This window comes from Epinephelus lanceolatus, chromosome 18, assembly GCF_041903045.1.
Source record: "Epinephelus lanceolatus isolate andai-2023 chromosome 18, ASM4190304v1, whole genome shotgun sequence".
Lineage (NCBI taxonomy): Eukaryota > Metazoa > Chordata > Actinopteri > Perciformes > Serranidae > Epinephelus > Epinephelus lanceolatus.
This window is the reverse complement of record NC_135751.1, coordinates 38,044,607-38,063,001: the sequence shown is the minus strand read 5'-3', so window position 1 is coordinate 38,063,001 and position 18,395 is coordinate 38,044,607. Positions and strand designations below refer to the sequence as shown.

Genomic DNA, 18,395 nt, shown 5'->3' with positions numbered 1-18,395 from the left:
GTGTTCAAAGAACACGTTAAAGTATAGACAGTTATCTGCTATATATAACCTCGAGAAGGCAAATCCATCTCCGACAATGTTTCTTTGGCTTTTCTTTTGTGAAATAGGCAGAAGAAATCTTTTTTAAAAAAAGTATATGTTCATTTTACATAAACTATATCTATACATATATATATATAAAATCCATTTAATGAATAATCTCTCATTTTATTTGGTATTTTTACAGATTTGCAGTGATGATTGGTAACACGTGTGTTGATGTTTTCCAACGTCAAGTCTGTATTTGTGTAACAGGGTCAATTATACAGCAGCAATATGCATGACAAAATCAAATGTACATTTGTAATATTAAGTACTATAATTCCACAAAATTTGATTACCTGACACACTTAGGCCTCCGTACTCAATGTGTGGAACATTTGATACTCTGTGTGGTTGTGTATGACAGAGGATTTTGTTTTAGCCACCTGTTGTCAGGAGAGGAATAAACGGAGTACGCTGTTTCCACGGTGTAGGCATGTAGATCATGTGACAGTACTATAAAATACACAGTAACTGTTTTGATGCAAAATCTGGCACAAGAACCCATCATACTAGTGTGCACTGGGGTCCATCCTAACAACTGTACACCACTGGTTAATTCCATCCAGCCAATAGACTGATAAACTTCCAACAGAAAATGAAATGCTTTTTTTTAAAATCAGTTTGTGTAAAGAGTTTAAATTTATGTCAGAATTAGGTACCCCTTTATATTTATTTTTCTCTGGGTTTACCTTCTTCACTGAGACAGATGAAAGTGAAAAGACTCAAACTGGAGTAGGACTCACAAAGCAGACTCACAGATTCTTAAATCTAAATCGTCAAACAAAAAAAGTGGTCACAAGGCAAAAACACACTTACAAATAACACTAGGGAAACGCTGGAACTCTCACTCAAAGGTAAAGATGACCTGGCAACAAATGAGGGGCAGACAGGGCCTTAAAAAACACATGAGGTGAAACACATGAGGGCGGGGCAAGTAATCACAAAGGAGGGAAACTTGACAGGACGTGGGATCTGAAATGGGACAGGACAATGGTCACCAAGGTAAAACAGGACACACAGGGATGACAAATAAACATGAATCAGGTAGCTTGATGGGTCATAACAAGACGAGGAGACTGAGAGAAACAGAAAGAGAGAAGGTGATGAAGATGAGAGAGGAAGAGCAGGTGCTGCCCACTGTACAAAGGATGAGATTAGCATTACGTCCCAGTGCTGTTCAAACCTAATCCGATTCAAACCATGTCATTACCACAGAGATATAAATGTTCCTTGGTAGTAACAGTGGAGTCAACACAAACATCTAAAAAAGTACGGTGTTATAATAAAGTATTATTGTATAAATATATTACTGTCAGTAAATGGACTGGCGCCTTTCTAGTCCTCCGACCTCGACCAACCACCGGGGATCTTCCAATTGGTGGACGACCCGCTCTGCCTCTGAGCCACAGCCGCCCCCTTGTGTTGGGAGGCTTCCTTCACTTCACACTGGAAGAAGTTTAACTATAGCGAACCTACCCTGGGAGAAATCCACTTTGGTTAACTAAGGCTACCTGAAGAAAGTAGCTCAGGAATACTCGTACTCGTCGTCCTCCGCTTATCCGGGTCCGGGTCGCGGGGGCAGCAGCCTCAGCAAAGAAGCCCAGACAGTCCTCTCCCCAGCCACTTCTGTCAGCTCTTCCGAAGGAACCCCGAGGCGTTCCCAGGCCAGCCGGGCGATGTAGTCCCTCCAGCGTGTCCTGGGGCGGCCCCGAGGTCTCCTCCCGGTTGGACATGCCCGAAACACCTCCCAAGGGAGGCGTCCGGAAGGCATCCTTACCAGATGCCCGAACCACCTCAACTGGCTCCTCTCAATGTGGAGGAGCAGCAGCTCTACTCCGAGCTCCCTCCGGATGTCCGAGCTCCTCCCCCTATCTCTAAGGCTGAGCCCAGCCACCCCACGGAGGAAACTCATTTCGGCTGCTTGTACTCGCGATCTCGTTCTTTCGGTCACTACCCAGAGCTCGTGACCATAGGTGAGGGTTGGAACGTAGATCGACCGGTAAATCGAGAGCTTCGCTTTCTGGCTAAGCTCCCTTTTCACCACAACGGACCGGTTAAGCGCCTGCAGGAATAGAAAATAAAATACATTTTCACAGGTCATACATGAGCCAAAAAATTAAAATATCCTACCATTCATGGGAAAGTGCAGAAATTTCAGCTTTGGTTAATGTCCATCAGTCCGACACCTGCCCTCCAGTACTACACCTACAGTACGCTACGAAGATAATCCAATTTACCCAGGATATCTTCTCATTATCTGGCTTGACTAACCCGTCACATTGGCTGTCTGGATCACTGGCACTACAAAGCTGGTTGTCAACTGGTTCAGTCAACTCTGGGTTTTCCTATCCAGCCACGAACATGTGAAAGAGGTGAGGCTGTGGATTACAAGCGACATCATCAGAACCACAAATGAAGGAGGCTACTTGATATCACATAAGATGAAACAGTAAATGGCACCTGGAAATTTCAGCCGAGACTTAAATTACATGCAGGTATCACAAGGATGGATGGAGTACTTTCTGCCATTTAGTTGGATGATGATAACACTACTCTGAATCTGTCACAAAATTGATCTTCTTTATTTTATTCCTGTGTATTTCTCTTGTATATTTTAAGTTTTAGCACTACTTATTTTTGCATATATTTTATATTTCTATATTCTCATATATTTTTATTTTGATCTGATCACATACTATTTGTTTACTTGCTGCTGTAATGCAACAATTTCCCATTTCGGTAGCCTAGTTAATGACTGATGACGTCTGTTTGACCGAAATGTTGCATTTATATTAATGGGAACCAATTAACTGTGCGGATTATTTTTCCTAATAAAATAATATCTTTATTCCCAGTTCCCATCACACAGGTGTCTCGTGTTATTTTGAGCTGCAGTGAATCAGACTGTGAAAATAGCAACATTATCACCATGGACTTAAAAACCCTGAGTTAACCCCGAGGTTACGTTGCTAACTCCAAATCCTGTGTCATAAGCTATGTTTCCATCCAAAAGTGATTTGAATCATTGGGAAATGTGCATTAAAAGAAATATGAATCCTGTGTGTTTCCATTAAATGTACGGACTTTGGTGAAAACTACGAACTCGTGCGTGTTTTCCGCAGAACCGGAAACAAAACAAGTCTCGCATTCTTCTTCTTCTACGTTTCCTGGCGGTTGGCAACCAGCTTGTAAATGCATTACCGCCTTCCCGACCCGGAGTGTGGATATCACCATGTAGAGAGCTACGTCAGACTTAATTCAAACATAACTGTTTCCATCCCCCGTTTTGCAAATCAACATTTTTTCGAATCAACCAAAACCCAGCTATAGCGAGCGTATTTCAGTTTGTGTGAATCAGGGGGTTTTAATTCGAATTTTGTCGTTTCCATCATAATTTTCCGATGCGATACTTCTAGATGCGCATCTAAACAGGCTGATGGAAACATGGCTATAGCCCGGGCCTCAGTTTCTCCTCCGTTGTTTACCAACTGCAAACCTGTTGTTGTGACCTCCACAGAGGGCCCGCCTCTCAAATCATCCGATTGGACAATGGGAAAAAAGATGACGAAAAGAGAGATGACATGGGGCGCTTTTCTGCTCTGAGTTAAGGTTTGTTTCCCAGTTGGCCTGATAACAAAGCACACAACAACTTCTTTGAACATTTGTTAATAATTAGCAATAATCAAACGCCTAAATGTGACTAAAGCACTATTCGGACGGGATTAGTTTTACATGGGCACGTGGGGTAATGTCACTTTACCACAGGACGTAGGTAATATTAATGGCCGATTCGCACGGGTCAAGAAATATCAGTAAAACTACCACAAGTGGGAGGGGTAAATCCATTCACGCACCACCGCCCCCTCCTGTCGTCATGTGCGTATGACAGGACTATCAAAAGCACCATGAAATTGAGTTTGAATATTTTCAAATTAATTTAGTAGAGTTCGAATAATATTAAAATTTATTATTATTATTAGTAGTAGTATTATTTTATTTTTTTTTACAAAAAAAAAAACAAACACAAAAAATAAGATGCTTATTGCTGACGCAATATGAACGTGACCAGCTTCTGTCTCGCTATCTGAGCAATGTTTGGATACTTCAGTGCGTAGTTTTCCACCACAAGAGTGGATCCTGGTCGGCTCGTTGTGGTGTCTCATTCTGGTAACGTTTCATCTCTTCTTCAGAAAGGGTAGGCAGGGAGGCAGCAGGTGCAACACTCTCCCTGTACGTCTCCCCGAACAGGTCACACATCGCGGACAGCGCAGTGGGTGGTGTTGGCGCAGCGGGCTCCTCCGTCGGCACCTCCCCATCCATCGCTGTGTCCCTCTCTGGCCCGGCTTGTGCGCGAGCCATCTCCGCCCGAATGGGATTCACCGTGATATACAACATTGTTGATAGTATTAATTAATTATTAATGATATTCGAATTATCAAATTTAGGTTCTAACTAATAAAAAAATATATATATTCGAATATATGTTGAACTTTGATTTTTTTTTTTTGACAGCCCCAACACACATATTTACTGCTGGTCTAGGATTAGTATTACCTGAGGTAATTGTCCTGGACCCTTTTACAGAAGGTAAAAGTCGCGGTAATCTTTACTGACATGGCACATTCGGACAGGACTAAAATCTCTGGTAATTATTACTTTACTCCACATACCTATGTAAAACTAATCCCGTCCGAATAGGGCATAACTGTGGTCAAAGGAGGTTCAAAACATGAGAAGCAGTCGGCAAAAACAAACAAATAAGAAACATTCCTTTCCTTTCGTGGCCCCAACCCCCCATAACTCCCCAACCAGCTAAATGTTTGTCCCCTGGTGTCTCTAAAACCGTGTGTGCGTCCCTGAACACATCTTGTTGTCTTGTTGGGCACGTGGGCACAGTGTGTTTAGCTGCTACTAATGCTCTGCTCTAGTAAATGTGTTCAGGGGGCGACGCCTCGTGTGTTGTTGGGAAGATGAAGGAGGAACTTTGCAATTTGTATTAACAAGCCCCACACGGCACGATGACTCAGTGTGTCTCTTCTGCACCGTGAGTGTCAAACTTTACACACTGTGCTCACATGACTGCACTCTTCTCTGAGGTACTGACAGAAATTATATTAGCAGCAAGTTAACGTGCCATAAATATTTGAAATTACTGTGAAATATTTTCAGCACACAATTAATTATGGTTTCGTAATTTGTTAGTTATTTATCACATTTAATGTCTTGCTAATTATATGGCAGATAAACAGTAATAACTTTTTAATCAGTCAATTTGATAATGGTCAGTTTATCATTACAGAGCTTATCAATGGTCATTTATAATATTAATAATATATTTATTTTATTTATGCAGCACCTTTCATACAGGAAATGCAGCACTAAGTGTTACAATAAGGGTAGTATAAGCACTGACTGCTTCACATGAAAACAGATATAATGAACATAAAACAGACATCATAAAATCATAGAATTGTAAAACTGTAATTCAGAAAATCAAGTGAGATTTTAATGCGCAAAAAGAAAGAGTTTCAGACCTGTATCAAGAAAGCCAGAGTGAGTTAAACACTAAAGTGAACAGATATGTTTTTAGCTTTCTATTAAAAATATCTAACGAGCTAGCTTCTCTGATATCTACAGGTCGTGTGTTCCATAGATTTGGGGCGTCACTGACAAAGGCTGCATCCCAGATTTTCTTCCAGCTGTTTCAGGAAACCTCCAATAAACCAGCACAGCAGGAGCTTAAAATCAATTGTAAATGTAACAGGAAGTCAGTGCAGAGCAGCTCAGACTGATCTGATGTGCTCTCCCCTCTCGGTTCTGGTTCATAGCCGAGCTGCAGAGTCTTCACTCAGCTCTCAGTGGTGTTTTTGGGAGGCATTGCAGTAATCGGCTTAACATCTTAAATCAAATATCCTGAAGGTTAAAAGTTTCAGTGTCCTCCAGACAAAAAGGTTAGGCAGGATATAGCTCACGGCTTCAGATGAAGGTGGTGGAAAGAGAAAAAACCTGTGTGGGATGGCTGGGTACCATACAAGACCACACACACACACAAACACACAGGTAAAAAGTGTAATGTGTAATTTGCACCTCAGTAGTAAAGGTCCACTTGTTCACATGAGAACGATGAGATATTCAAACTTTCCAGTGTATTTATGAGCCGCCCACACGAACAGTCACTACAGTGTAAAATCCAGCTGTGACACAAGCATATTGTCCCACAGTAAATAAAGTTTCATCTTGACTTTGGTATGACAACACCTCTATCCATCCGACCAACCAGACCTTTAGAAAAGACAGAATGGAGATCAGGTTAAAGTAGCAACAGAGATAAAAACACAAGAAGTAACTGAAACGAGGCGAAAACTTCAAATTAAATTTATTTGTTTCATAATTTCAATTAACTTTTGGGGCATTTTTTCCCCCTCCAATGCCTTAAGTCCGACAATTGTCAGCAGCCTCTCAAAATCAAATCAAATCTCATTGTGTCATGTCATCAGTTGATGGGTGTGAGAAAGAGAAAAGGGGACGTTGCCAACAGCGAAGACACAAGGAACACTCTCAACATTCAGCTGCGCAATACAGAGGTAAGATCAGCAATTCAGCTGGAATCTCACTGTTATTACATCATATTATATATTCAACTTATTAGACATTTTTTATGTACTTATTGCACAGCAAATTTAATCTGCGAGCACATGAACACATGCAGCTTTAAGGGTGTGAACGGTGTTATTTTATAGCATAATACGATCAGATTGCTAAATGAATCATCGTTAATACAGAGGCTCAAATGAAAATCTTCATGAAGATTTACTGCCAAAAAAAGTTTGTGAAAATTAGTGTAGCCTCGTTTTCTTGAATCGTCTCTTCTCGTTCAGGCTTTCCTCTTTTTGTTTACTGTATGAGCTCACATCATGATAAAATCAACTAATACTAAAGTAGTTTTAAGAATTTATTTGCAACATATCTCTTGATGAATTCATAAATGTAAACTTTGGTAAATACACTTTATTGATTTCTTAATTTTGGTACTGTAGGAATAAAATTCCCAATTTCAGAGTCCTTCTGCTGTTATTCTAAGTGTCTAAATAAAGTCAATGCATCTTAAATATAAGTATAAAAGGTGCACCGCAGTGTCAGTTTTATGACAACACCACAGCCGGGTTATCCTCAGTGAAAGCCCTGAAACCTTTGTGCAGGTGTCGGGCTGTATTTGCTGAGGAAACCTCAAGCTTTGGCATTGTAACTGAACAGCAGCAGGTGTGCGACATCTGAGTGTGTGTGAGGCTCTAAAAGAGGCATTCAGGAGCTGATTTTTCAGACTCCTGCAGGTTTACTCTGCATGATTTTTTAAAATCATCTCCCTCAGACACCACCCGGTCTGCCATGCCTCGCTCGTTCCTCGTCAGGAGTAAAAGGACCCATCTGCTCGGCCCAGCTAAGGACAGCTACAGGCAGCATTCCCAGGACCACACAGATGCCCACCAGCCTGTGCAGCATGTGATGGGACAGGTCAGGAGGTGTCCTGAAGATGCTGTGCAGCCTTTGGCCCCCATGTTTGGGGTCAAAGACCTTCTGGGTGAAGGCGTCTCACCCTGGGATGGGATGGCAGTCCAGTCCCTCAGGGCCCCCACAGATGATTCTCGGCCTTCAGGTACCCAAATATTTTGTGACTCTGAGAGACTACATTAAGTATACAATGTTTTTTTGATGGCATGTAACAGTGTTGTTGAACTCAGTCATAAAGGTTCAGTGTGGAGGATTTAGGGGCGTCTATTGGCAGAAATGGAACATAATATAACAAGTATGTTTTCTTCAGTTTATAATCACCTGAAAATAATAATTGTCGTGTTTTTGCTACCTTAAAATGAGCGATTTATATCTGCATAGGGAGCGGGTCCTCCTCCATGGAGTCAAACATGTTTCTACAGTAGCCCAGAATGGACAAACCATAGATGTATAAGGACAGTGGTTTCCAACTGGTTGTTACCGGCTCACCCTTTTGCCCCTTCAAGGGTGGTGGCCTTGTGGGTAACCTGTGAGGTTGCGAGGTGTACTTCATGGTGTGTGGAGGGAAGCAGCTCTCTCTTAGGGTGCCATGGTGAAGACAGCAGGTGGCAAAGAGTGATGATAGTCAGAATTAAGTGTCTAAGCTCAAGGCTACATCTTTTCCATTTTTGTTTTGTGGTGAAGACTGAAATAAAACCATAGTTGTGAACGTCACCTGAACGCTTCGCCATCCTTCTTTCTGCAGAGTGGTCTAATTTAATGTTATTAGCCAGCGTGTTCCTAACTACGGTTTGGAGCTGGTCAGCTGTCAGAGAGGTAACATGGTCCAGCCACGGGTCCAAACTTCTCCTCAAGGTCCACACAGTTTTTATACATTCAGCGTCATACTTGTGTTTGGCCATGTTGTTGAACTCATTTGCCATCTCTGCCAAGTAGCTTGTCATCAGTCACTCACCCTACAGCAGGAAACGGCACTTCAAAATAAAAGCTCTGTGCCAGAAATTCACTGTATTTAAAAGTAAAGTCTGTTTTTACAAACTTAAGTCACTTACAGTCCATTCAGAATGGACCTGCGCCACACTTTTGGACCGTGACCCACCAGTTGGGAACCACTGTATTAGGAGAACTGGGTGCAGGGTTGAAAACAGGGCTCCTATCATAAGAGTTGCTCAATGGCACATCAAGTCAAACTTGTTCAACTGCCATGTATGAAGACATTATTTGGATCCAGGGATGATCATCACTACTTCCACACTTTGCCGCCCATAGAGCAGATTCACAAGAGACTTACAGTCGACTTAGTGTAACGGAGCGTCTTACTTCCGTCGGCTGAATGGTTAACTTCCAGTTTAGCGCTCCGCTAACTTGAATGGGGATAAAATGATTTCATCATGTGGTTCTTCTAGACTTGCAAAACTGAATGGGTTGAATCCTGATAGTAAAACGAATCATTTCGTGGAAGTTGTGATGCTGAAAAAAAATATACCCACTGATTTACAGACATCTTTATCGCCAAGTAAATCAATGGGAAAAAGTGACAAACCCCAGAAATTGTAGTACCACTGTTTGGCCACTATGAAAATTGGCTTCAAAGTGCGACGTGCTTCCTGGGCCAAACCAAATACTGGCTCTAGATAGGACCGTTAACATGTTAGCATTGGCTACCACAGTTGGCAGCCCCTCCACGACTAGCAGTGTCGGAAAAAAGGCAGCTTTTATTTATTGTGAAACTTCTTTATTCAGCGTTTTACCTGTTTTAATCCCCGGGTCTGTTTGTTTCGGAGAGGAAGAGACCTCTGTGAATAATCTGACCCCCAGTAAAAACCTCCTAAACAATAAACACTAAAGGAATTCTAACCGGGAGACGTTTCAGCTGATTGCAATTTGCAATCCTCACCACTGGATGCCACTAAATCCCCCTTAATCTTACACACAGATCCTTTAAGACATTAATATTTTAAAAGAAACTTAATATTTAGGATCTTTGTGTAGACTCAAGGCCACAAAATGTGAAACAAAGACCTTAAAAAAGCTAGAGATTCTCAGTCTCAGCCATTATCTCTAATCTAAACATGTTCTCATCATCATCATTATCATGAACTATTGCGGCCTCCAAATAAGTTCGAAAATAGCCGATTGCGGATGCCATAAAGAGAGAAATGATAAACTTGCTGTCTTTGGTTTAATTTCACTCTGTTGATCCAGGTGTCTCAGTTGGTTAAAAGTTGAATGATTTGCAGGATGTATGCAGAGTTGCAGGATGACGCTGTGAGCTGAGTCTCTTGACTTTCGCATTTAAAAAATGAAAACAAACATTCCCCAAATGAACAGACCTTTACAAAAACAACGTTCAAATAAATAGGGTATTAAAGGACTTCAGCACACCTGCCTTTAATCAAAGGTTCCTGAGATGCCAGGTCAGGTGGCGCATTGAAGTGACTCAAACAATAATGGGAAACTAGAACTTGCTAGAAATGGCTCTAACATCAACCTTTCATGTTCCACCAAAAGCCCCCACAGAGAACAGAGACGCTCCTCTGCCAGTCTCACCTTGGACGGTCGACAGACACCAGGCATCCGCCAGAGAGAGACAACTGGAGGGACTCGTCTTCATGTTGCTCAACCACACATCTCACACTGACCTTAAATCCCCTGTCAGCGAGTGTCCGCTCTGTGACAAGGTAGGATGGCCTCCGCCTTGTGAGAGTTACCACATGTCTGTAATATCTCCATCTTCATCAGCTGTTAGAACAAAAGAGGAAACCAGAGTGAAGAACGATAAGAGTAACTGGTGTGACACAGACGCTGGCAGATTGTCAGGGTGACACAGCAGAAAGGTTCACACTGTAAAATAAAGTCTGTTAGTGCAGTCTGTGGGAAAATGGCTGCAGTTCTTCTTCTTGTGGAGATTTTTGTGACGTCTGGTCATGGACTTTCTACGTCTACATACGTTGTGCAAGGTAGCCTGGGTGTGCTGGTTGTTGTCTTTTTTAAAAATAAAAGCACTACGTTGGTACAACACCGCAAATTGACATTTTTTTCCTTCAACAACAAAAACACATGGCTAGGTTTAGGAAAAAAGAACAGAGTTTGGCTTTATCACTCTCTCAGGTGAAAGTCGGTCTTTGTTGGACCCATCCACAATCCCTCTTCCGCCCCACTCGGACTTTTGCCACCTTAACTTTCATCCTTGTCCCTCCATGTTTCTCCCTGACGCCACCGGGTGCCATTAAACTATAATGGCAACCGGACGCGAATCATGCCAACTTCAAAGGACGTCTTTTTTTTGTTGGTTGCTGATGCTGCAAGTCACTGCCCAAGCACCTGATTTCGACAACTTTGGATTGAGACTGAGCTTGATATGCAGTCAGCAGGCTGTTGCTTGCGCTCACACTCCTTAAAGTTTCTTTACGCTTCTGCGTACACTCGACCGGCGTGCACGCAGTTGCTGCGTGCCTATCATAGTTCTGCTTCCTGTTGGTCTGTCGCTATGCAATTCCCCACCAAAGCTCTTGGGGCACGGTGTTCTTTTATATACCTGCCTAGACCCTGTGGCGTCTGTGGTCGTTGCTTGTTCACTGTTTGTTTATCTTCCGGCTTTGCTCTAGTCACAGTGAAGATGGCGACCGGGAGAGAAGGATGATCAACATTGAACAACAAATGCTCTCATTACAAATGTTACGACGACAACAAAGAGAGAGGCGACTGCGCTGGGAACTGCCCATTGGTCCGACAGCCCATTGGTCCGACAGCCCATTGTTCCGACCATATTAAACCCATTGTTCCGAAGTCCCGTTGTTCCGAAATCATCATGATGCCCTGTGGTTAAGGTCTGGTTAGGTTTAGGCACAAAAACCACTTGGTTAGGGTCAGGAAAAGATCATGGTGTGGGTTAAAATGAAAAAGAAAGTGACAAACACATAAGCCGTGAGCCTGCTTTGCCTCAAGCCTTTCCCAGCTGACCCAGAGCCGGTCGCAGTGCACCATCATGGTAGAAATACGCCCGCCGGGAGCCGTTCAGCACCGCGGACCGTCGGACTAATGGGATGTCGGACCAATGGGCTGTTGGACCAATGACATGGACCCACTGCGCAGATGGTCTGTACGCCCGTTGAATGGCTCGAGGCAGACTACGGGTGAATACTGTACTGCAGCAGGAAGTGAAACCTTGCAAAATGCCGGAAATTATGTAGTTTGAAGGACTAATCAGAGGGACGCAATGCCTCCGCAAAGCCCTCTGCGTCGTTGGTGCGCAGAAGCATAAACCTTGCTTTAGGTTTGAATGAGCACCTGGGCATTGGGCAGTAACAGTGACGTGACCAATGACTGTATGTAAAGATGGACAATGCGTCTTCACTTCCTCCCACTCTACAAAAATGAAGCCAAGTTATCTCAGATGTAGCCGCTGTCCTTTAACATTGGCATGATATGCAGCTGGTTGCCATTATAGTTTAACGGCGTCTGGCCGCGTCAGTGGGAAACATGGCAGGACAAGGACGAAAGTTAAGGTGGCGAAAGTCCGACTGGGGCGGGTGGAAGTGGTGGTGGATGTGTCCAACAAACACCAACTTTCAACCAAGAGAGCAGTTTTCGTGTCCCATAAGATTCTAAAGCCAAACCCTGTTCTTTTTTTGCCTAAACCCTCAAAATCGCCTAAAAATCTTATTTTGCCATTTCCTGTGTTACTGCTCATTTGCTGGCTGTAGCTTCATTTTTGAAGTACAGACTTGACATTGTTGTTCTTCTTTTCTGTCTCCCTCAGTCTTTCTCGGAGGCCTCATTATCAGGAGGTGGCCTGCAGGCTCATCTTCACAAGACCCTCTCTGTCCCATTGATGAGATCACCCACTGCCACAGACGTGTCCCATGTGCCCTTTGGCTTCAGAGCGATAGGCAGCTATAGAGCGAAGGTACAGCACACTGTGAGAATGTTTATATGAGAAATAGTTTTCAGTACAAACACATCATGAGTTCAAAAGGAAACCCTGGTTTGTCCTCATGTGTGTCTGTGCAAATGTGTACCCAGGAGCGTAGCTTTGGCTGCAAGGTGTGTGGGAAGGTGTTCAAGCGCTCGTCCACCCTGTCCACACACCTCCTCATCCACTCAGACACGCGGCCCTACCCCTGCCAGTACTGCGGCAAAAGGTTCCACCAGAAGTCAGACATGAAGAAACACACCTTCATACACACAGGTGAGTGAACACGACCAGGGGCGTCATAGAGGAGGGGAAAGTTTAACTGATTTCCAACGGGCCCAACGGCAGGCCGGGAATGAACGTAATATAACACAGGTTTTTATTTCTCAGTAACAAGTGTCATAACTAAATTAAAAGTGGCTGAATGAATCAGTTGTAAGACTGAACTTCTAAAATAATAGTGGAAGCTCTGAGGCCCCTCTTACCTCTTAAAGGCGCAAAATGGTTTAGTCTACCAATGTCTTTAAGGCCCTGACACACCAAACTGACGGTCAGCCATTGGTGAACAGTTGGCTGTCGTTAGCATCTGTTGCCTTAAGCGGGATTTATACTTGTGTGTCAGCTCTATGCAGAGCCTAGGCATGTGGCCTACGCCGCTGTGAGCATTTATACTTGTGCGGTGGTGTGTCTGTGTCACTCTGCAGTTACACCTCCAAAACACTAGTCGGCGGTGGAGGTTTCTGTGAAGTGCTGTAAAGTTTAGTCAATTCAAAACACACATTAAACACACATTAAACATGGCTTAATAGAGACAATTTCAAACACAAGTACACAAATCAGCTTCACTATAACTCGCAGCATTCACAGACAAACACTTGTCTTTATCTGGACACATTTTCCCCACAAATACAACATGCTAACGTTATTAGCACAAGCCTAAGGCATTTCACATTGTATACATTAGCCCAGTGGCTAGCAGGCTTTTCCTCTCCTCATATGAAACCAGGATCAACAGCAACATTTAACAAAGGTAACGGCACATAATTTGGCTCCATTACAACTCACAAGGTTCACTGACAAAACAACTGTCTTATACTAAACACGTTTTCCAAACAAATACAACATGCTAACGTTATTAGCACAAGCCTATGGCATTTTACATTGTATAAATTAGCCTGGCGGCTAGCAGGCTTTTCCTCTGCTCATATGAAGCCAGGATAAATCACACACAAGACTTAAAATGCTATTTTTGTGGAGGCTTTATTGTCTTCACAATTTATTGTTTCTTATCTGTGAAGTTAAAGCATGGACCGCGGAACGCATCTGAACAAGGGGGGGCCATAATTTCAAGTCATGCGGAGGGGGTGGGGGGGCATATGCATTGAAACAGACAATATTACTGATGTATTAAATAACGCTGCGGAGCACTTTTTTTATTCTGACGCCACACCGTCACATCTACAGTATACAGGCATGAACACGAACACATGCTTGCTCAGATTAACCCCTCTGATCCCACTCTAACATTCACACACAACAGGCCAAGCCTAGTTACACATAAACGCACAGATGAAACTATAGCAAACAACAAAGTACATCCAGTCCACAACCACAACCAAAACTCATCTTGCTGCCTTGAATCTAAATCAACATCATATTCATTATCATCACAAGTCAGCACTCATATCAGACTGATGTGCAGAGCCGCACACACACACACACACACACACACACACACACACACAAAACAAGTGCAGCTGCGCAGTTACTGAAAAATAACCAGAACGCTGAACTTCTGACCATTACCGCCCGCAACCGCAAAACTCTGAGAATTTATGCCCGCACAATAATAGAGATGCATTGATTTTGTGTCTTCTCCCGTCCCGCAGGAGAAAACACGTCATTTTATAGGCTATTAATAAAGAGATTCATGGGATTGTTTGTTTCGTTTCCCTGGTCTGCATGTCTTTTGACGCACTGGTCAGGAATAGCGCTCCTATTTCATTGTTTTCATTTAGTTTTTAATGAAATAAAGGCTGTTTCATATTCTATTCTCCTCCTCTGTATTTATTTATTTTTCTACCTTTATATAATCATGCAGTGATTGAGGTTAAGGCAAGCCCGGCGCCAGGATGAAGTTACTGAGGGAGCGGTTAAAAATTATGAGGGGGCAAATTGTTATTATGCGACATAGGTTCACACAGGGAGTTATAACGAGCGCGCAGACGTGCGTAATAGTCACGTGTAATGACAGCTCGTCGCCAGTGAAACACAATAAACTGCACGTCTTCTTTCATGTTTGTCTCATGACAGATGGAGCAGACAGACAGACAGACAGGTGGAGCAAGTGGCAAATTGGTATGAAAGCTGGTTCAGGGCATATTCGTCCATTTATGAATAAATATGGAGTGGAAACGCTCATGCATGTGCACCAAGTTCCTGTGTTGACATCCTGCCACTAGGCTACATCTTCTTCTTCTTCTTTTTCTTCTTCTTCTACTGTTTAATGGGGACCCGCGGGCCCCCCTGGCCCCCCCCGGTTCCGCAGTCTATGAGTTAAAGTAAAAAAAAGTTTTGTTTCCACTGAGGGAAATGGTTTCAGCTTACAGAAATAGACAGGAGGTCTGCGTCGCTGTGACGTGTAGTTACATTTCAGGGGAGGCGCACGTCAGGCCACGGAGCACACAGAGCCTAAAATACCGCAATTTACTCTTGGTTTCACATGGGACATGAACAGTGGGGTCCTGGGTGAAAGTCTGGAGTTTGTTTGACCCATCCACCTCCCACCCCGCCCACTCTGCAGACATTCCCACTCTTTATACTACAGTAGTTGCTGAGAGTGTCAAAATATGCCACTGTTCGGTGCGTCTCATTCCGCCACTAAGGGTGCCTTGGTGCATCATTGTCTGATGCCGTAGGCCATCGACCAAGAGTCCGTACTTGACGAGTTGGGATTGAGACTGGGTTGGTGTGGTGGTGTATTTTTCTGCAGAGACTCTACTCTCAGCCTGTTGTTTCTTATTTTCTGTGTTCAGGATATTTGTGTGCGAGATCCAAGAGACACAGCACGGACAAAAACGCAAATACAGCGAGGTTAAACGTCACAGGAAAGTAAATCTGGGGTGGGCTTTTACTTTCCCTTCAGTTGGCAAGTGTGCATATTGTATACCTTTTTCCAAATGTTGCTTTATATGCCAAAAAATAACAGATGGATAAACAGCTGAGACACAGGTGACGTGAGGTGATGCAACTGTTGGCTTTCGTTGTCAGTTAGGTCTCTGAAGTCGGTTTGGTGTGTCTGGGCCTTTGAATAAAGCTAGAGCCAAGTGACTGCTTATGTACACTGTCATGTCTGAAAAGAAAGAACAAAAGGAAATGGAAAGAAAGCAAACTGACCTTAAAGTTAAAAGATGTGTGAGAGAGACATGGGTCAAGAGAGGAAGGGTGTGTGGCCCACAGAGACGACTCATGCACAGGGCCCAGAACACACCGGTGAATAAGCTGAGCTGCGAAATGCTCAGACTCTGAAACATTGTGCACTTTCTCCCGTAGGTGAGAAACCACATGTGTGCAAGGTGTGCGGTAAAGGATTCAGTCAAAGCTCCAACCTCATCACCCACAGCCGAAAGCACAGCGGCTACCGGCCGTTCAGCTGCCCCCGCTGTCAGCTCAGCTTCCAGCGCAGGGTTGACCTACAGCGCCACCGAGAGACGCAGTGTGGATATGGAGACATGTTCACTCAAACCTGAGTCCTTGAAGCAAAGAAGAGATGGCAAGACTGTGAAGTGGCATTTGTAAATAATTTTAAATTATCTGTAACTGTAAAAGTCAGAAGAATATGCATCATGTTACACTTTGCATGCTTAAAAATAAACTTAATTGATTGTGTAAGAGTTGTTTCATCCTTTTTGTTTGTGTTTTTGAATTTAAAAGCTCTGCTGTTTGTTGTAGATTTGTGTGATAATCAGGAATCTAGCAAACATCCTGACACAAACATGATGACGCATCTCTTAGGAAACACATCGGCAGAAGTCAAAAAATAATTTGGGTTATTTTTTTCCCAGGATGTGCCACGCAACAGTGTTCTTAGAGGACCATCATCCAATCAGGTTGTGTAATTTTCAGGAATTATCTTCCTCGTCGAGAAAGTCGTGTGAATGTGACTGTAGCCTGTGTGTGTGTGATTTTCCCATTAGTGAACAAGGCAGGCTGCAGCTGGGCTCCCGACAGCGAGGACTGATGATGCATTCACAGGATGTACCTCAACATCATCTGGAGGACCATTTGGAAATTACTTTCTAGAAATAAAAAAAGTAAAAAAAAATCATACACGTGAATTCTCAGCACTACCATCTCCACTGCACATCCAGAACGCTGAATCAAAGTACTCAGATTCAAAGCTGCACAGATCGATAGCTTCAGTTAACAAAGATCAGAAGACGACCCATCTGGCACCGGACATCAATATGATGTTAGAAAGACATTGGACTCTTAAGTTGGACAGACGCTAAACTTTGTTCATTTGAAAAAAGGTTTGTTGATATCTTTAATGTCTAACAACGGTAGACGTTAACATTAAGACGTTGTGCAGACGTTGGGTTTTGTTCTCCATTCCTTTCGACTACATGTTTTTACTCTACGTCAAGACAGTGTTCACGAGATGTTTGGAAGATGTTGGATTTTGGTAACTTAACAACACCAACAAAAATCTGTCACCTGTGTTCTTCGTCACATTCTACGTTAGACACGGTCCTGACATTGACATTTGGTCACCCAACGTCACAACCTAAATTCAGCCAAATATAAGTGTCTCCTGATCAGTTACAGTAATATTACTTTTTCCAGTAAGGAGTAGGGTATCTTGTCACTAATTAAATTTCAGTTACCCCAAAACCAAATAACTCATTACAACGTTACTTTTGCTATCACCTCACTACTGACTCGAAATACAACATCACATCAGTGGACTCATTTTAGTAATTGTTAAGCTGCACAGGCATGCCACAAAGCAGCAAACGAGTTTGGAAGATGGGAACACTTAAATTAAGTCACTGGAAATATTCACATTACTTTGATTTGCTGGGAGGAACGATGACAAGAACAGGCCGCAGGTAGTCGGACTAAAACTCTTTCCACTGCGAAAAACACGTCCTCAAACTTCCAGTCTGAAACACCTCGACTACTATAGCTATGTTTCCATCCAAAAGTGATTTGAATCATTGGGAAATGCGCATTAAAAGAAATACGAATCCTGTGTGTTTCCATTAAATGTACGGACTTTGGTGAAAACTACGAACTCGCGCCAGTTTTCCGCAGAACCGGAAACAAAACAAGTCTCGCATTCTTCTTCTTCTACGTTTTCTGGCGGTTGGCAACCAGCTTGTAAATGCATTACCGCCTTCCTGACCCGGAGTGTGGATATCACCATGGAGAGAGGTGCGCTACGTCAGACTTAATTCGAACATAACTGTTTCCATCCCCCGTTTTGCGTATCCACATTTTTTCGAATCAACCAAAACCCAGCTAAAGCGAGCGTATTTTAGTTTGTGCGAATCAGGGGATTTTAATTCGAATTTTGGCGTTTCCATCATAATTTTCCGATGCGCATCTAAACAGGCTGATGGAAACATGGCTTATGACCAACAGCACAAGCTCCAGAAAATACACCCCACCAAAGGTCAGCCTTCCCCGGCTGTGGAGGTCAGCTGTAACCCTACACTGGCTAAACCAAAACCGGATTTTAATCATGGACAACTGCAGCTAAAAAGACTTAATGAAGCCTCTCCATCTTTTAGGCAGAGTTCTGGGAAAATAGCATCTCAGTTATAGTAATAAAATATTTGTCCAACCAACAATAACCCTTCTGTTTTTATTCCTTTAAGGCTCA

General features: G+C 43.1%; 1 protein-coding gene across 1 annotated transcript; it reads left to right on the top strand.

Moving 5' to 3' along the window:
* Positions 1 to 6,512: 6,512 nt before the first annotated feature.
* Positions 6,513 to 16,391, top strand: LOC117269038 (uncharacterized). Its single transcript, XM_033645854.2, has 6 exons — positions 6,513 to 6,668; positions 7,454 to 7,738; positions 10,105 to 10,274; positions 12,356 to 12,502; positions 12,619 to 12,784; positions 16,061 to 16,391. The coding sequence occupies exons 1-6, from the start codon at positions 6,572 to 6,574 to the stop codon at positions 16,255 to 16,257; spliced, it is 1,062 nt and encodes a 353-aa protein (XP_033501745.2). The 5' UTR covers positions 6,513 to 6,571; the 3' UTR covers positions 16,258 to 16,391.
* The last annotated feature ends 2,004 nt before the right edge of the window (positions 16,392 to 18,395 follow it).